Raw genomic sequence first — 21,057 nt, forward strand, 5'->3', positions numbered from 1 at the left:
GCAATTCCCCTGACTTCACCAAGCTGCTGTAATGAAGCCATGGTATCTTCTTAACATCCCTTCAATTTAAACTGAGCCAAATCTAGGGCCTGTGCTGTGATGAGATGAAGGTGGCTGTCATATTTCCAGGGGAGAGCAGCCTGCCTTCTCAACCACACGTTGCAGCAACTCCTTCCAGCATCTGGAGCTCCTGAAGCTGCTACAGCTGCTCACTCACCAGCAGAAGGGCTGACTGATTATGTGATGCATAATCTCTAGTGTCATGCTGCTTCCAAGCCAGTCTGAATCCTGACTGTGGCTAAGAAATAAGGGATCCAACATTTGGAAGAACACCAGAAGGCTGCCAGTCAGTCTGTGGCTTGGCAGTAACAGCCTTGTTTTAAAAAAGGAAATACAAGATTGCTGTCCCCTCTCCAGGTACCTTTACAGTTGGACAGACTGTCTTCAGCCTTAGGTGACAGTGTTCTGTTCAACAGCAGAAAAAAACTGAACCTGAGGCATGTGAAACAGAAATAAGCCAACTGCAGGGATCCCAGCCAGCCTGGGCCTAAAGCTGCCTACTACTTACCTGAGCTTTATTTTTTCTTAAATGTAACATGACTTCAAGGATTCTGCCAATGTTCTGCAGTTAAAATTAAATAAAAAGTTGGGAGTCATTGAGGCATCCACTTAGAAAAAGCAACATTACAAGGAAGAATTGGCACTGTCTCACCTTCCTTGGTTCCTCAGGAATCTGCACACTGTGTAGATGGATCCTGGAATCAAAAGCTCCTGCCTCCTCTTTATGAGAGCTCAACAGCACTTCTGCTAGTGAAGACTATTAGCATCTTCCCTCTTCATCACATACACCTCCCTTAATAAACTCATTATTTCCTTAGCTCCAGGCATCCTTTTTCCTTTTGTTGTTCTACTATGTCAAATTTTGAAGCATAATTACCACAAAACAGTAAAAAAAAAACCAAAAAACACCTGAGCCAGTAGGCTCAGGTCAGCAGTTGCTAAGGAACTAAAGCTGCAAGTGTCTAGATCTCAATACTGCATAGGTTCTGTATCTCCTAATCATTTCTGGTGGAAGCAATGAGGCAGCAACAGCACTGTTTGTAATCCCAGAAGAAATATTTTGACTTGCAGAAGTAATTTCATAACAAGGAGAAAAGTCATTAATTAAATATCATGACAGATTTACTCTTTAAAAGCAGATGGATGCTTTGACAGAACCATTGGTACATACCAGTCTCATCATGAGTGATGAAAAAAAAATGAAAATGAAAAAAAATCCTATTTGGCTGTGACTAAAACCCCTCACACCTTTAACCCAAGTGGATAAACTGCTCCAAGATGGGGCCTTGAAGCAATGCCATGGAAGGCAAGGAACAGGACTGGGTAGTGTTTCCTGCCCCATTTACAGGCAGTGTTGTTTTCTGTTTTGCATAAAAACAAAGTGTTCCAGCAAGATTGTTTCCAGCACTGTGGATGACTGTTTAAAGAAAACCAGAAGGGCATTATCTAACACTTGAAAAATGCTGACCACAATCTGTTAAGAACAGTTTTCCTCCCCGTGCACGTGTCCAATGCTGCAATAATTAGTGTTTCAAGAGGTTCTAATCAAGAATCTCTCTTGGTGATAAAGATTAAATGATGTGGGTTTTTCAGAAGCAAGGGTACACTTTACCTATTTCCTTTTTACTTGCCAAAATGAAGCAAATGTTCCCCAGCCTTTCCTAAAGCTGTTATTGCTTCACAGCCCCATTTTCCCTAGATACAACTATCCAACTTAAACAAAAAACTTACCTCCAGAGTGTCTGGGGGAATAAGAAGAGCAGAAAAGCCCCACACCAAACCTGGATTAACCTGGAAAATCACTTCCATGGGAACCATGCTGGGGTGTTGTACAGTTCCTGGACAGTCAGTGACTGACACCACTGAACTAAGGCTTCCATGGAAAGAGAAAGGGCATCCCACTACTAAATGAAACAAATCTTTTATTCATGAGCATTCTCATTTGAAATTCACAAATTATGAAAGGAAGGCAAATCAGAAGAGACTGCCAGAGCATCTTTTAAATGATAAAGGTATAAATTTTCTTTCTGAACATTTCTAATTTAAGAAAGAAAAAGGTTGCATAGGCTTTCTACAGGTGTGCACAAAAAAAAAATGGAGTACATGGAAGTTTTTACATTACAATTCAGTGTACATTGGCTACTTGAGAAGGAAAGTATTTACTTGCAATTCCAAGACATCTATTGGAACTACCTACAGAAAATAAGGCTTATGAATATTTACTTTTCAGTCCTGCAAAATATACTGAAAACATACTATCAGAAAAATAAAATGACACTTGTGAATCTTGTTCTGGAATCTCTTGCTGATGGGATCTTTTCTGAAAGGACTTTTTACTTTTGTGTCTCCCAAGTTAACATGGGAAAGAAACTGGAAATGGCATCAGGGGATTCTTCATAGCATCAGAACAGAACAAAACATTGGTCAGAGCACAAGTGGAATGTCCTCAGCATGCAGAAACAACCAACCATGCAGACAGAGAAAATCTTCAATAAATTACAAGCAGAAAATTATTCAAATTTCTCCTTGAAAGGACAGCTACAGCATCTCTGTAGCCCTGACAGTCACACCATCCCAGCTGAAAGAGGTCTACTCCTTCAGGGGCCCAGGCCTGCATGCCTGGCACAGAGGTTTGCCATGGCTATTTAGTGAGGATGTGTCTTGTTCTTTGGTGTGTGGGAGAGCTCTGGGAGGATGTTCCATGGGTTTTACTCTGTTTTTTCCATTGTTTTTTGTGATGATACTACAAACTGTAGGAATACTTTTAGGTATTTATCAGAGTAATCTCTAGAACAAGAGAGGATCCATTACAAAGCAAATTCTTGCAGGTGATAAAGTACAAGTGTTCCTGATGATACTCAGTAGCAGTTCAGTAATTACTACAACAGCATCATTTTGGTTTTGTTACAGAAAACTATTACATCAACTATTTCTAAAAAATAAGATTTTTTTCTTTTTCTCTTAAAAAAAAGTGTCAGTTAGAAAACCAAGCTCATACAATCCACTTTTTTTAAAAAATAGGATTTAAATAATTTAGAATATGAATCTTTCTAATGTGAAAAAGAAAAAGAAAAAAAGAAAAAAAAACAAGACAGACAAGACTAAATAGCATTTAGGAAGAAAAAGTAGCCACACCTTCATTAAATAGAAATCTAAAGTTCAAATCCAAAGGAACAACTAATGGAATGTTTCCTTGTGTACACACACCACCTCTGCTCAGTCTTCTGAGCTGCTCAAGACATTTTAACATCTACCAAAAAAACAAAATGCAGGATGCACAAGGACAGATGTGAGCAGTGCTTTACCTAGATGTCTTTGTGTAGTAACTATCAAGCATAAGTCATTCTATGAACAAAGCAGACAAAAGGCACAAAATTACTCAGCTCTACAGACAGGCATCCATGCTACTGTGTGTTGGAAATATGGTGGTTCCCTTCCAGGGCACTGTGGAAAGAAGCACTGAGCACATTTTACATGTGCCCTTTGCTGCCATCTCTCAAAAACATCTTCACTTCCAACAAATGCAAACTAAAAAGTGACAAAGCCTTAACACACTTCCAGAATCCACTTTGCCAGTGTCACAGTGGGTACCTTACAAAGCAAGATCAAACAACAGGAGTTTTAAATTATGGTTTCTTTAACACTACAAAACAAATTGTACCCCATTTCATTTGCTTCATTCATAAAGTTAGTGTCTCAGTGGAATAATTTACTAAATTGTTATTTTTACATCAGGGAATCATTTACCTGGGAAGGCCAGTTACATCATCTCTACTCATCCAAATGTTTTATCAGAAGCAATCCCATTTAGTGGAACATGTAAGCCAGAAGTGTTGGCATGACAGCAGCCAGAGAACATTACACAGCAAGATCAAAGTTCCCAGAGCAGCTGGCTCAGGGGTGGTGACCAGAGATTGACTGAACAGCTGGAGCATGAACAGACAAAGCAGCGAGGACACAACGGGCCAGTGTGAAGAACAACATTCTGGAGAAGGTATTGCTACTTCTTACAGGGTGGCAGGAAATTCACACTCATCAGTGACAGGAAACACGCCCTGAACTCAGCAAGCAGAGCGAGCACAGCCAGTGGATCATTCTTATGTCAAAGTGAGTTTCTCGGTGACTGTTCAGACAGAATGACTGCCATTAAGAGACACGTCACGTTTTAAGTGCAAAACATTTTTGGCAAAAGTGAAAAATAGAAAAACCTTAACCAGTACTAATAAAAAAGTATTTTCTTAAATACTAGCACAGGGCCTGATCCTGCAAGCACACAACTCGGGGAACCCTGGCCAAGTCCAGCCAGGGTTCTGTGCCCTAACACTTGGAGGAAAAGGTCTTTGAGTCGCTATTGGTGCTGGAACTGTTACATGTAGTGTAAATAACACACACAACACATGCACACCGTGGGTACTTAGGGACGTGTGCCTGTGTGTCTGTGGATCTGCACACACCAAATGGCTCCTGAATAAACTCGAGCTCAGGGTTATTTTGAGATGTGTCATTCACAGTACATAACTTCCTGTGGGGATCTTCTGGGAACAGGACCTATCCAAGGACATCCTGAAGTTACATACTGTATCATTTTAATGCCTTTCAGGTAAAGTTAGGAGGCAACTGCTCTCTCCTGTCAATGGGTCTTCCAGAGAGGATTCACGTACAGCCAACCGTCACCCTGTAAGAAAATTTAAGCAGAGTTTACACACAAGGTTTATACACTCTGTATATATCCACACAAAAGCTAAAATAAGATCAAGCAAGAAGCCATCCCCGTCAGCTGAAAATTCTGTGTTTAATGAATTGACAATCATGTGGGCAGAAGGGAAAAAATTACAAGGGGGAAGAGATGCAATGAGAAGATGCAAGAGATGCTGGTTTAAATATGAGCTCATACAACAATTCCCTCACTTGGTCTCATTTCCCCTCCACCCTTCCTCCAAGAAAGGGGAAAGATGAACTTGCTAAAATCTGTTTCCTTTCACACACATGAAACCCAAGACTGTGTTTGGGCTGTCAATGCTTACATTAGATAAAATCTCCCTGGATTATGCCCATTTTGGTATGCTAAGATTATAGTGGATGTGAGCATGCAGAATTTGAGAAATAAGGACTGGATTTTACAGAAAAACACATCACTTATGTGCCTAACACTAGGCACCAAAAATCAAAAGCAATCAAACTGAAACCAGATCAAAAGCAATCAAATTGAAAAAAAGTGAACAAGTTCACATGGAAAAGTCCACTGCTCTCTTTCAAGAGCTAGACTCTGTCAAAAAGAAAATTTAAGCCATCAGTGCTACATAACAACACCAGCCCATGACAAAATCCACGGACTGTAAACCAAGAGACTCCAAGTACCTCTTTGGCAAAGTATTTGGGTTTCCAGGGAGTGGTGAGTGCAGCACGCTGCCTCTCCTCCGCTCGCTGCCTCTCTTCCAGGCGGTGCTTGTGCTCCGTGGCGGCATCGATGTTCCCCTCCTTCAGAGAGCTGGTGACGTGCTGCCACAGGCGCCTGCCAGGGAGAGGGCACAGGGGAGGTGACAACAGCTCTGCCACAGCCCAGGGCTGCTGGGCACCAGGCTGGTGAGCAGCAGGCTGAGGCCACACTATCCATGCCGGTTTTCCAGGTCCCACAGCTCAGGAACCATCACTCTCCTAGGATATTCATCAGGTTTGTGGACCAGATTTTCAGATTCACTCAACTACCATTTCCAGTTCACATTTCTTATTGATGTCCCTCTGCCCACCAAATGACAGACAGGCATTTAATTCTGTAGTTTTTTGCAGTCACATTTTTGAATTATAATGGAGTGTCAGCCAAAACCCAAGAGTGCATTGAATTGGGTCACTGACTGGCCCAATGAGATCACTAACAGAGGAACTGATTCTGGGGAGCCCCTCTAGGTCTGTGCTCTATTCCCAGTTACAATATTTACCAGCACAGAGCTACACGTTTCTCACACAGCTGACCACACTCAGATACAGTGCCTTGTATCAGTCTAGCAGAAACTTTGCCCAGAAAAGCACTGAAAAAACCCTCATTGAATGGTTTGGGTTGGAAGAGACCTTAAAAATCCTCTGGTTCCACCCTCCCTGCCACAGGTAGGAACACCTCCCACTAGACCAGGCTGCTCAGAGCCCCATCCAACCTGGCCTTGAACACTGCCAGGGATGGGGCACCCACACCTTCTCTGGGCAACCTGTTCCAGTGGCTCACCACCCACACAGTAAAGAATTTCCTCCTAATATCTAATCCAAACTACCCTCTGTCTGAAAGCAACCATAGCTTTCATTTATGTCCAGGGCTGTTTAAATGAGTCTGTGTTTACAATGTGATAAACTGTAGATCCTGCAGAGACACTGGATGGATGCAATTTGCTGACTAGTATCTAACAAAACACAATAAATACACTGAAAAGCTACTGGTTTCCTTATTTACTACAATCTTTATGTTCCACACTACAGGGGAAAAATAAGTTTGTGGATAAGCAAGTGGTCTAGAAAGTAGACAAATTGTATTTGACCCTGCACAATGACTCAAGACACCATTGTAAAACAGACATTTATAGATAATAAAATGTAGTTTAACTCATATTTTTAAATCCCCCAATAAAATGTTCCTAAATTCAATTAAAGTATTGATTTTTCTGAAGATAAACATCAACTGTTATTGACAGTGAATACAGAACAGTTTTTTTCTAATGTACCTAGACAGAGTTAGACACATCATGTAGGTGCCAAGAGCCTCAAAACAACCTCCTATGTGTGTCTTTATATCTCATACTGCCTCACATAATATATATGTTTATATAAATATATATTCTAAAATATATTAAACATGAAGTACCAGTTTCAATGATATGCAATATATATACTTGCAACAAACTGACTGAGTTTCCTACCATGTTGCAATCACTCCAAGAAGCAGGTGAAAACACTGCACTACCATTTTCCAGATGCTCATTAAAACAAATACAGGCACTTTCCCCATCTACAAAATCAATGTACTCGTCACTACAGTGTAATTAATGCTCCAGGGAACCAACACACAGCCTCTCTGTCCAGATTTCTGTGCTGTAGGAAGCAAGGAATTTTTGAACCACAGCACTCAGACCTGCAGTTGGCTTCCCTGCTCTGCTCCCACCCAAAGCTCAGGACAGCACTGCAAAGTCTCTGCCCTTACCTCGATTCCAGGGGCCCTTGGTTTGCTATAGGCCTGATCTTTTTCCTGATCACAGGCAGCTTGGTGGTGTCAATCACTTTGGTGTCTCCATTGCTGTAAGTGAATTCCAGGGTGCCATTCCATTCTCCCTGTGCCTTGCACACAATGGTGTTTGTTGGATTGTGCTTCACTTCAGCTGTTACCCTGATTCAAGGGGGATAACACAGAAATAACCAGTACCATTTATTATCAGCACATGAAAGCACTATCTTGATAAGGGTGCAAGCAGCTTTCTACCAGCACCAATCAATTATTCAAGCAAAGCAGTGATGCTGCCTCCAAAAAAGAAAGACTCATTCCATGAAAGCTCTTCTAACACAGATGACATTCTAGCTAAGTGCAGCAGTAACCAAGCCTAAAATTCTGATACTTGACTCAAGCCCAGAGCCAAATGGTTACCTCAGCAGCATGAAAAACAATCCCTGACATTCATGAGCCATTTTCAATATAGGATACCTTCACACCTGAACATAATGATGTCATTGACCCAAGTCAAAAACTTCAGGTATCTTTGTTTTCTTCTTTAGCTCTGCAAGTTCACTTCTCAGCTGCTGAGGGGCAATAGTTAAACCACCTCACCAGTCAAAGAACTGGTCTGAGAGTGAGCAAAATAGACAGGTAGGACTGGAAAACTGAACTGCAGGGAGAAGTTTCATATGTGTGTCCACAAGCATGCACACGTGTGCTTTAGAAAGCCATGTCAAGTAATCTGTAAACTCAAATTTTATAACTGCTGAAGTATTACAGCATGACTTCTTCAAATTTTCACTCACCCTGATGGCATCAATTATTTTCTACAACTTTTAAAGAAAAACCCTGTCAAAACAGCCCCATGTGAAGAACATTCATCTGAACACAACATTGAAATGGTTGACACACATACAGAAGAATATTTACACCATCTGAAATAAAACTGAGGTAGCCATGCAAAGCACAGTCCACAGCATAACAAGAAAGGGGTCTGATGTTAATGACTGGGACATCAGCTTGAGCATGGAAGCAAGACAGGAGGCTGTCTGGCACAGTGCCTCTTTGCACCCTTAGTAAAGGGGAACCAAAGAATGTAAATAACATTTTCACCATCTAGAATTTCAGTGCAGAGGTGGGAGTCCCCAGGAGGGAGCTACCCCTATGGGCAGTGACACTTTTGCTTCTCTCCTCTTTGCAGCAGCTCCACCTAGAACACCAGTTCATCTACAAGATTCACACAGAAGCAGCAGCTAGGGTAGCAGAAATACTGCTTTTTCCACATATATTTTTCTGATCCTGCACTTACATTAACTTCTACAAGCAAGCCTGGAGAGATACATTCACTTTATTTTAATGAGAGAAATACATCCAATTCAGTTAAACAACATAATATGTATTGCTACAATAAACTACCCTAAAGCTCTTAAGCTTTAAGCTTAAGTCATCTCCAGCACTAACAGGAAAAGAACTTCAGCTGTCTGGCTATAAAGTACTGCAACAGAAGAACTGAACAGATGCCCAAGAGCCTTTCCCCTGAAATCCAGCAGCAGGTGAACAAGAGTAAGGCAGTAATTCCTGTACCTGTGGACCTTCCCTCCATAGAAGGGCTTGGTGTGGAACGTGACTGTGGCAGAATAGCCTGTTCTGGCACAATTGATGTTGACCTTCCCTCCAAGCTCCACCCATGGGATGGTGAGGATTGAGCGAGCGTAGGCACTGGGCAGGGTGAAGACATACTCTTCTTCATGTTCCAGCAAGTGCAGAACACCTGTGCAGGAAGAGGAGAAGGTGGGGTGATAAAAGGTTCACTGGTAAGAGCTGATGGTCAGTGACCATCAATTACCACCACCAAAATGCACATCACAGAGAAAACAACGTGCCCCTCTCCTTGGAGGAGGGCACTGTTTGCTAAGAAACTCTGCTCTCTGGAACAAGTTTCTTCCAACAAGCATTTTCAAAAGCATCCAATTTGACTGTGTACCCTGTGGTCCTGCATGGTACCAAATGACTTTTCAGAAAATCTGACTGGATTCCTTACTTTGTGTTACTGTTAAAAGCTGGAAAAACATAGAATGTGCACCTAAAAAGCCATACTGAAAATTCAGATGCTCTCTCAGTGTTGTATCACTATCTCCCTCCACAAAAAATATGGGCATGGCCAAGGGACTCTTCACTTATCCATTCAGTTTGAAAAAGCCCCATCCTCCCCTAATTTCCTCTTGATGCTGTGAAAGGCTCTAAGTCTCCATGGGTACAACAAGGTAACATGGCATCTACAAATTTCCCATTAATTTGCTCCTTAATTTCCAAATGCTGGTTTCTCACATGGGCTTTGAAAAAATCTTACATAATGAAAGAGGGGCCTAGCAGGGCAACTGCTCTACTAGCGCTAAGTCCAATGTCTCTACCAGGCAGAGAAAATTACTGGTAATTCCATCTCATTCTGTAAAGGTTCCTCCACTCTCAGCACTGTAGGGCTGCAACTAAAAGGAATATACAACAGCAGCAGTTTTTCAACATTACTTGGAAGTTGCACAAAGAAAGTTGCTTTCCTGGTCAGACCTTTGCAGCTTCCCCTGGGGCTAAGGGTACAGCTCTATTCCCATAAAAAAGTGCAGTTTGGTCTTCAGGATAACAGGACATAAGACCAGCAAAAGAGCACCATAAACCTTGCACGCAGAATTAGATCATGCCAAATGTCTGCAGTGTATTTTTATTAGAGTTTTACATCTTTTGTGTCCCATTTACTAACTGCCTAAAGGCAAAAATGACAGCTTTGAAAATATTTTTTCACAACAGGGACTGAAAATAGCCCATCACAGGAAGAATTCAGAACCCAGAAATATTTGGAAAAAAAGAGCAGGAAAGTTATTTTGACACAGTAATAGTATCTGTTTAGAAACAAGATGAGGTTGAGCCCATTTGCCTTCATCCTGGGGCAGGCAGGGAAAGAACACACTGTAAGTGGTATTGATTGATCTCTCTGTTTAAGGGAATACTGACACTACTTTTTCAAAGTGATCTCACATTTAATGAGGAAAAAGCATTAAATAGGAACACAACATTACTGCTGCCAATATGAAAATATGCCTTTAATGTTGCATGGAAACACAAACTTGGAAACACAAAATAAAAAAGCACAGAGCTCTAAGAGATCCCTGATCTTGAATATTGGCACCAGCTAACAAAACTGAATACAAGCACAGGAAACTGCAATTTGCCACTTCTGCCTTCTGAAACTGTTTCACAGGAAAACATTTGCAAACCAGAACAGCTTCATGCAGTTGTTCTCAGCACCTCTGCAAGCTCAGCCTCCCAGCAGTGACACAGCACACTCACTCCTGCAGGTCTGGCACAAGGGGCTGGGAGTGCAAAAGCACACAGAAAAGTCATGTCTTGAAAGGACCTTTAATCATCTCGTCCTGGCAAGTTACAAGTTCCTGGTGTCATGTGCTGAACTTCCACCAGCAGGGAGGGGCCAGGAGGACACAGCCAGAACACACACACACATTTTACCTCAAGTTTCCTTGGCTGAGACATCCAAGCTGAACACACTGCAGGAAGGCTGAACTACCCAACTCATGCTGGACACACAGCCAGGAAGAACTTTTACTCAAAAAATGGCTCTGGTTATCAAACTCATTAAATGGATGCTGTAACAGGATTCAGTTCATAAAGAACTACTGTAGAATCACAGAATGGCCTGGGTTGGAAGGGACCTCAAAGATCATCGAGTTCCAATTCCCCTGCCATGGGCAGGGACAACTCCCACCAGACCAGGCTGCTCAGAGCCCCATCCAACCTGGCCTTGAACATTGCCAGGGATGGGGCACCCACAGTTCCTTTGGGCAGCCTCTCCACCACCTCAGTAAAGAATTTTTTCCTACTATCTAACCTAAATCTACTCTCCCATTTTAAAGCCATTTCCCCTCTCCCCCCTTTTCCTTTCTCTACATGCCCTCCATGTCTCCCTCTATCTCCCATCCTCCTCTGACCATCCCTGTATGTGATGTTTCCTCATATGAGATGAAACTGGTATGATAAACACAATTTCCTTATGGGTGAGTACACGTTTGCTTCTTTCCCCCTGATGGGATCAAGAGTTTTTTTCTCCCTAGTCAAGAGGGAGGGACTCAGAGCTGCAGTGCTGCCAAGCATATTTAAAGTGGAGAGCAAACAGCAGCAGTGACCTTCAATGTAAATATTTAACCACCACAGCAGGTTAGATATTAAAAACTGATCCCAGCTCCATTGGCAGTATTTTTAGCACCCGGTAGCATATTTTCTGGGTTCCTTAAACACCTGAATAAATACATTCTTTTATGAAGTGCTATCTCACTTGAAATATGACTCCAGCTCCATAATTACAGTCTAACAGAGATTAAAGGGCAGATGTGAAATACTCACAACTTGATAACACTTTTAGTATTAACCTGACTCTTTTGCATTCCATTGTTTGCAGAGCCCACATGCAAAACCTCGTTTAAGAGAAGCACCACAAACACTGTGGCTGCACCACCACACCCGAACAGTGACCTGTGCTCCCTTAGGGGAGAGGAAGCCAAAAATTACACAGGGATTCAACATTTCTAACAGGTACCACACTTTGAATTAAATCCCTACCCTGCCACATGTCAGTCTCGAGAAATTAAAATCCAATTATCCCAAAGCTAACAGTTACTTTGCAATGTGTAATTTTAACATCTGCTTATAATCAGGACATTGCAACTGATCTTTAAAAACAACTGCTGGAAAACACACAGGCTATTTTTCTTCCCTTGCTTCCCTGCTGTAAGAGATGATTCATATTTAGTTTGAAAATGACTACAAGTAAATAGTCATAAAAGGTTGTAGAATATTCTCCCATTTTCAGTTTTTTATTCTCACATCAAACAGTTCTTTCAAAAACTTACAGTTCTTTAAAGAAAAAATCTGAAGTATTTATAGGCAACAATTACACACAGAATGCACCAGACTAGTACTCTGGGAGAAACAGTGGATTTAGTAATCTAGTTTGTTAGAAAAAAAATGCTACAGAGAAGGGTGAATTTGTGACAAACCATTACAGAATATTGTAATTCCCCCTTGAAATGCCCTAAGCAGCATTTACTCCTCCTTTTGACTACAGCAATGTATTCAGAGTCACACCCCTATCCATGACCCCCCAGCCTGCATTAAAGGAAGTGACAGTCCTGGCATATCATCTTCCCAGTTTGACTCTTACATGTCCCTCACTGATGCTGCAGCTTTGTGAATTGATTTCCCAGTAACACAAAAAAACCCAGAGGAGGCTCTGGATCAATAAGCTGCAGAAGAGACATGTGGGATTTAATGCATGGAGATCAATCTGAACAAATGGCACGTGGGACAGGGGGGAGCTGGGGCAGTTTCTTTGTTTAAACTCTTCACCCTGTCTGTGTTTCTCAGAACACACAAAGTTATGTGTGGGATGAGCCCCACACAGGTGCTGGGCATCACCAACTGCCCAGATCCCCACAGGAAAACAGGAGATGCCAGAACTGGGCTCTCACTTCTCAAACCTTCCAGGCAGCTCTGATGAGCACTGCTCATTTTTAAAAGACTGGAATCATTTGCTAAATTCAGTAATGAGTATCATGCCATATGAAAATGGTTTTAAAAACACTGGGCTAAAAAATAACTCAAAAATGAGTACTTAGGGAAATATTTAGATAGCTCTAATTGCATGGAGCAATCAAGTTTTGGGATTGGTAAATTAAAAAGTCACTCATTTCTCAGTAATAGAAATTATAGACCTGTTTTTATCTATTAATACATACACATACATGTATTTGAACAGATAAAAAAAAAAAAAAAAAAAAAGAAGAAAGAACATTCACTGCTTTCTTTTAAATTTACCCTGGAAAGAGCACTGGACCTTTTACCTATGTATCATATCTTTTCCAGTTGATTTTCAATTTAGAAAAATGATTTTTGGAAGCCTATACCTCACTACTTTTTAAAACATTTAAAACAGCAGAAGTGAAAACACCAGATGTAACTAGCCACTTGACAATACAGAGCAATCCATTTAATGTACTTTATGCTCTCTGCAAAATTAACCCATAAATCAGAGATGACACATTTTGTTGGATTTTGCTGCTCTGGACCAAAATCCAAGAGCAGAAAAGGAACAGGCACAGCTGACACTGAGGTGTGCTCACCACAGCATCCTTACCCTACAACCAGTATCCATTTAAAGATTCTATGGACCACGTACAAACTATTAAATATTTATATTGACTTTCTCATCCTTTGCTAATTTAAATCTTAATGTGACCCTGTTCATTACAGCCTCATCTCCTTCCTCACCCTTTCATTAGTACATAATTAACATTAACCAGAATTAGGGACTGCACATGCAACGGAAGCTCTTTTATGCAAAATACCCTCTTTTCTATTCAGGGTGGCTTTCTCGTGAGGAAACTCAGTGCTGACTACCCTGAAGAATGGGGGTTTTGTCACACAGCAAAGAAAAGTTGTGACATTTCATTAGCAAGCCAGATTTAGACCACTCATAAGCAGAGATGAGGAAAGGCTAGCATGTAAAACAGCTCCCTGCATGGATTTCCAGCAGTGCTCTCCCACTTGCTCTGCATCTCTGCAACAGATAGTTACTTTGAATCAACAAACAAAAAACACAGACAGAAAAAAAAAATCTTAGTCACTTTGAGGTGCGACTTAAAACACCACACCACTGAGACACTGACCTGGACCCTTTGTGTGCCAAGACCATAGCATCCTTAAATCCCTGAATTCTTTAAATTCCTTTATAAACCTTTGTATTTCCACGACATTCTATGTCAGCTTCTAATGGAAAGCATAAAAAGCAATGTGCTCTATACAGCTAAGGACTCCCTATAAAATTATGATTCAAAGCCTCCACAGAAACACTACCATAATCCATGCACACTGTAGGTCCAAAAATTCAGTGCTACTTTATTTCTGCAAAGAGCCAGCTGCAGTAGAAGTTGGCTTCATTGAACTGTTGGTGCCACACACACAATATTGTTCAGTAGAGAGCAAAGTTTCAAAACACACCCCAACTGCTTGTATTCAACATTAGGATACAATGAAGTTTCTGGTCATTGTCACAGACTCATCTTAGAATGACCTTTAAGGAAAGGACCTTAAAAATCATCTTTTTCCAAACCCTCTGCTGTGGACAGGGACCAGGCTGCTCACAGCCTCATCCAACCTGGCCTTGGAAACCTCCAAGGATGTGGCATCCACAACTTCTCTGGGTAACCTGGTCAAACAGAACTTTTCTGATACATACCTCACTAGAACAAGATGGTCACTCACTACTAAACTATCCAAAATTAATTACAGTTCTTTAGCAGTCTGTTTGGAAAGATTTTTTTTTCACCTCTCATATATTGATAAGTACTGATTTAATCTGTAGTATAATGAAACTAATATTGAACAAACAGCAGAATTATTTAAACCAAGTGTCAAAATGGACACAGGCATATTGGGGGTATCAGAGAAACTGTCTTTCAAGTAACATGATGCCACATCTAAAATCCTTACTTGTCTTACAAAAAGTCAAAGCCCCCCACATGTATATAATTTAACTTATATACAGCAACAGGCAAAAAAAGGGCTGAATGCTACTAATGAGGGGAAATGTAAAAAAAAAAAGGAGAAAGGGATAAGACAAAATCCCAACAATGGTACATTATTAGTTTGGTCATCCAGTAGCACAGTAGCAAAAAAGCCCCACAACAATCAAAACCTACAGATTTTGATGATCCATGAAATGTTACTTTGTCTCCCATCAAAAGCAGGATCAGTGATACTCCATTCCCCAGAAATTTACCTAATCTGCTTTTAACAGTTTAAAATAATATTCTACAATCTTACTGTCAGGTCTTGGTGTGCAAAAACTTTCTCAAAGGAGCTAAGTTTAGTTTCTACCCACCTTAAGTAGCTTCAAGTGCCTTCTGACTAACAGCACCTTTCCACAGCCCAGCTCACTAATTCTACTAGACTAATTCACCCCATATGAAATACGGCAACTCTAACATGTCCCTAAATACAAGGGAAAAAAAATCTCCAAATTACATTTCACATTAAATAAAGTGTTAAGCCCTGCATTACTAGGCATGGAAATACAGGCTTAAGTTTTCCACACTTTTAGTCCAGCAGTTCCTTTTTGTCAGTTCAGCAATCTATTCCCTGGCACTCAAGCTGACCTCAATCTACAAAGAATTTATACTTATGCAGCACATAAGAAAGAAGCAGCTGCAGTGGATTCTAATTTTTGCACAGCTTGACAAATCCACACAACAACTTAATTACGAAGACTTCCCTGGACCTAAAATAAATAAACAAAAAAAAATTTTTAAGTGCAGATTCAAGTGAAGGAACTGCACTGCAAAGCTGACATTTTAAACTGAGGCTGTCGGGTTTAGGCTTGCTGTTTTCAGATGACAGAAAAGCCCCAGTGGTACACAATTTCTTGCTGCCCACTGCCAGCCCTCAGCATGTAACAGAAATGCTTGGGCTGCACTGAAGTGTCTCCATCACTTCCCAGAAATGCTTGGGCTGCACTGAAGTGTCTCCATCACTTCCCAGAAATGCTGTCACTGTGAAGGGCCCTGCTCTTGCACTGCTTATATGAACAAAAGGATGAATAGTAACTACGAACTGGTGAACCCAGACTTCCTCCCAGAATGCACATCACAAAGACAGCAGCAAACCTTGGAATAAAAGAGTTTGCTAGTGCAGATGTTCCCCAAAGCCAGCCTCCACTCCTGGGATATGTCCAGGATTATAAAAAAAGTAATTGTGTAGGGAAGAATTTATTCTCACAAGCACACATTAAACAATCCTTGAGGTGAGTAAGTGGTTAATTCTTAGACCCTTTCTCTCTCAAAACTGGGACACATCAGGACTTTGAAGTCTTAAATAATCCCCACAGTAGACACCCCCAATCCCAGGGAACTCTGTGCGCTAGCAGCAAGAGAAAGAAATTTCCCTACTCCTACATAATCATAAGTGACTTTGTGCTTAATTTTATTTCCATTAAATAGTTCCCTTCACTGAGCAGAAGAGTACTAGAAATGAATGTGTACCAGAAAAATGCAGAATGTTAAGCCAAGGCTGGCAGTAGTACAGGCAGGAGACAGACAGACCAATTTCCCTTCTGACACTCCCTTCCCAACTTCCTTAACTCTGTATTCAAAGCAAAATACCTAAGTCATAGGAAGAAGGAAACACACGTGCTAATACAGACTTTATCACAAGGACATAAAAAACAGTAGTTAGGAGGTTTTATGTCTCTTCTATTAAAAAAAAGGAATAGATTGCCATCAGGGAAGGAGCTCCTGTAGACCTTTCCACTGGCCTTTACTTTTAGATAGTGGAAATAGCAGAATATACCTGTATTTTTTCATCATAATTAATTTCTTGTTAATACGCAAAACCAAACCACTGCACTTTCCACTCCACCTTTTCACTGTCTTTCATACCATAGTATTCAACTTAATGGTGACAAAAATAAACAAGTTGTCCTCATACTTCTGAGACTACAGTCTGAAAACTAGTTAAGGCAAAACACTGAAATCCAAACATAGCATCTTACCCTCAAATGGCCAAAGGGACTAAATCTCTCAGAAACACACTTATCTCAATGCATTAACAGTCAGTGGCACAAGTGTGTGTACCATACAGATCAGGATTTATTATGACTCCTTCTACTTCTGAACTCAAGTTGAGCTATGACTTATTGCAATGCAGACACTGCATTGTATGTCTGCATATGTATGGTAAAGAAAATCAGGATTCACACCTCAACTATGTGACTTTCTAGAAAGCTTATGAAAATACTAACTGCAAACACTACAGAAATCATGACTCTCTGCAGAAACTATGAAAAACAAATGTTAGGCTTATGCAAAAATGTGGCTTTTTTCATTGCTTTGTTCCAACTGTGAACACCAAATCCCACACTACTTTAAAAATGAACAGGATAAAAAAATATTCTTACATAATACACTATAATTTGCCATTTGCTATTGTAACTTAATTGTTTCTGAAATCTGGCCATATATATTAACAGAGTCTCACACATATAAGCACACATTTATACATGTAATATGCATTTCACATGATGTCTGGACAGGAAAAGGTTATATGAATCCTACAGTTTTAATTCCAAACTTCACAAAAGCAAACATTCATAAGGTTAAAATGAAAGGTCAGAGGGAAAGCAAGTAAGAGAACATTTGGATTTCTGTTGACACTCAGATATATTAGCTCAAAAAAAGCAGAACAAAAGCACATTTCTTACCTTCACCTACCATAGAAACACCTATTGACATGCCCATGAACTTGCTTTTGGTCCACACGTGAGCGTTCACACACATTTTCTTCTCTTTGCACTCACAGTAAAAGCAGGATACTGGTGGATGGTGAGACACTTGTTCAGCTACAAACCTCAGCTTGTAGCACGTGGACTGGTCCTGGCCAGGCTCCCTGGCTGAGTCCTTAGGAGCTGTGGAGGCACCGTTAGTTCTGAAAGCTCTCACTTTATCTTTAGGCACATCCCACGAGCAATGAAAGGTTTCACCAATTATTGGGTTATAGGGCTTCTTGGCAACTGCTCCCTTTCGGCCTTCGTGAAAAGCTGTGAGATAATACTCCACAAAGCAGATAATTCTTTCCTCGGGAGTGGCTCCAGCTGCAATTGACAAAAACAGGTCTGGATGGGCCATGAAATTTGCATACATCTCCAGCAGGGATCTTTTCTCCAAAATAAATGTTGGAAGCACTACCTGTATGCAAAGCAGACAAAGGCATATATGATTTCCCTGTGATCACACTACCGAGGGGAAAGGGGGAGAGAGAACAGTTAGGACAGCTGCAATTCTGACCCTGCCAAATTTTGGGATCGTCTATTTCCCTCCCGTGCCACAACAATTTAATTTTCTTTGCAGTGTAAATAATGAGTGAAGGAAAAAGCAGTGGCCTTGATACCCATGCAAGCTGCTTCCTATTTCATTATGACTTTCAAGAGCTGCTCACGCAACAGGGATGGGTTGTTCCACATACATGGAAATCCACCTTTTCCTCCCCTCTCAGTTAACAAACCAGCCATTGTTTTCCTTGTTTACAGGACACAAAAACATGCTTTGATATAAACTAATTTACAGCAAACATCAACAAACCAAACTAATCATAACCCTCCAAAATGGGAGGGGCACACCCTCCACTACAACAAATCCTAACCAAATCTCAAGTCTATTTCCAGGTATAAAACCATTTCAAGGAGCCTTCACAAGAGGCTACAGGCAAGAAAGCACTCCCCATTTGCCCTAGAGTGTCATGGTATGTCATGTCCCCCCATAACTCCCAAGTCAAACCCCTTGCCATCCCTAAATTCTCCTGTGTCCCCCAAGCCCATGGCACACCCCTCAGTTTCAGAGGGTGCCATGTCACTGGGGTGGGCCCCTGCATGGCTGCGCTTTATTTCACACAAGTTGAAACAAAAACTGCACAAAGCATTACAATCATAGCGTGGGAATAGAGAGGCTCCCATGGGCCCAGAAAAAAACCTGGGGCTGAGCACTAGGCAGTCTGCCCTGGAGGGAGCCAGCCCCAAGTGATTTGGACACAGTCTCAAGGGCCTGCGCTAGCAAGGCAGATGTTGCCAAAGCCACTTCACAATTACACTTTGTTAGAAGTTTCCATTGAAACATCCTGGAGGGCACTGCAAGGCAAACAAGGGCTACAGGACATAATTTATTTCTCCCCCATGCTCCCCCCATTGTGCAGGTCTGTCACAGGTTGCTCTGGTATGACCAGAAGGAACTTCTGACACACACAAATTTATCTTATGTGAACACAAGTGGCTCGATGATGCCAGATGCAAACCAACAGCTGCCCTCTATCACAGCAATTCTTCTGCTATGCTCTTAAATTCTTCATTGCATTTACTTTTTCCCTTTCCCAAAAGCAAGGGTTATTTACAGCAGGCAGGGAGCCACTGTTTGTCACAAACACTTTTGCTTTCCCCCCTGCTGGCCCAGCTCGCTATTCTAAGTGGGACCAAAGCACAGATCAGCCCTTTTGGATCCCATGGATAATGAAATAGAAGCTGTCAAACTTTTATTAATCATTCAGCCCTTCTCAAAGAGAACTTGTAAACAGGAACAAGAATTCCAGTCACAGCAGCTCAAACAGTGTCTTTACAGCTACACAGCAAGACACAGAACCTCCCTGCAAAAAGAGAGAACTGCTGTGTCTGGTAACTTCTCTGCTTGCTGGCTCTCTTTCTGCACTTTGTGTTCCTATAATCCTTTATAGGCTAATGATTTTTACAAGTTTAGATATAAATCAAGCAAAGTTCCATCTGTAGGATTCCTCTGACTGTACTCTCTAAGCCTTCAGGACTCCACATGACTTCTGCTACCAATCTATTGAGACCCTGAATGATGCAGGACCTTCATTTTACACTATGTGTGGCAGATTGAGAGCTAAAGACAGCCTACAGTCCTGGTGAAGTGACAGTGACAGGCTGAGGAAACTGGTTTTCAAAAGTGAAATCCAAAACTTTGCAGGCAAAGTGGAAAGCCAGTAAAGTTTTCTTATTTTCAGCTCTTTAAACAATTCCATCTTACTTGCAGCATTCTCATTCTGACCAAATATGCATTATCCAATATAATCTTAAAAAAAAATGCAATTCAGCAGTTGAGATCCTGAATTCAGGATCTCATTTTAATATAAATTGTACACTAAAAGATCAGGTTACCAGAGGGGAAAGTGAAAGCAAAACATAAAAAAAACCTCCATAACTTCTGTATAGAAATACCAGTAGTGCCTTCAGCAGAGACTTGAAAGGGCAAACTCATTTGAATAAACAGCACTCTGCATCTCCCTGTGTCCAAGAGCCTCTCTCTAAAGACAGTGACCTTTATTAGCACAAATGGAGGAGAAGAAAACTGCAGACCATACTTCAGATGGTGGAGATTTTATTGCACAACACCAAGACTGCCATGGTTTTATCCCACTGATGTATGTGGTCAGAGAGTCTTGGAATCTCCTCCCTTAAGCCCCAGATGTGCTTTGCTTAACACAGCTACACCAGCACTGCCACTAAACAAGGTGTGATGAATCACTGGACTCTTACTGAGTTTCAAGAATCAATTTAAAATCTGAATAAGGCCTGAACTCCAGCTCAAATGATCTCGCTTTAAAACTCCAACTAAGCTGGAAATGACATCCCTAACTGTGGCAGGAAAGGATTCACTGAAGAACTGAATTGTTTCCACACAAGGAGGCAGAGCTATGAAATAAAAATACTTGAGTTTTAAAGCTTACACAACTGCAGAATTATAAAATATGCCTTCAAAACATTGTCTTTCACTAAATAATCTCACAAAGTTTCAATATGCAACACCACCACACATTAATACAGCAAAACAAACAAAAAAAAAATCACACCAATCATTTTTCTTTAATTGGTTCTATCTTGATTTCTGCAGAAATAAGAAAAACAGAAATAAAAAAATTTGCAAGTGTACAGCATTCTTCTTGCCAACACAGGGCTGTTGTGCACTTGTGTTAGCACTCCAGCTTTTAAAGGAATGAGGTTTTCAACTCTTCTGCAGCCAGACAGAATGAAGTGTCCTGAAAAATACACTTAGGACCTATGTTCTTTGTACTGGCTTTGGACAGGACTACGAATTTTTTTTTAATTGCATAAGAAGTCAAAACTGGCTAATTTTCTCCTCTAAGAAAATGCAAGCATGACAACCAATTGGACAAAACTCTCTAGAATA

The 21,057-nt window shown here is 41.0% G+C and overlaps 1 protein-coding gene across 1 annotated transcript in view; it reads right to left on the minus strand.

Moving 5' to 3' along the window:
• Positions 1-1,965: 1,965 nt before the first annotated feature.
• Positions 1,966-21,057, minus strand: part of OSBPL10 (oxysterol binding protein like 10) — a 111,295-nt gene continuing 92,203 nt past the window's right edge. Inside the window, exons 8-12 of the mRNA XM_079301440.1 lie at positions 17,568-18,051; positions 8,834-9,020; positions 7,244-7,426; positions 5,419-5,572; positions 1,966-4,735 (exon numbers count right to left, since the gene is read on the minus strand). Of these exons, the coding sequence (XP_079157566.1) occupies positions 4,691-4,735; positions 5,419-5,572; positions 7,244-7,426; positions 8,834-9,020; positions 17,568-18,051 (1,053 nt within the window). The 3' untranslated portion in view covers positions 1,966-4,690. The remainder of the gene's footprint in view (positions 4,736-5,418; positions 5,573-7,243; positions 7,427-8,833; positions 9,021-17,567; positions 18,052-21,057) is intronic.

Source organism: Erithacus rubecula, assembly GCF_903797595.1.
Source record: "Erithacus rubecula genome assembly, chromosome: 3".
Lineage (NCBI taxonomy): Eukaryota > Metazoa > Chordata > Aves > Passeriformes > Muscicapidae > Erithacus > Erithacus rubecula.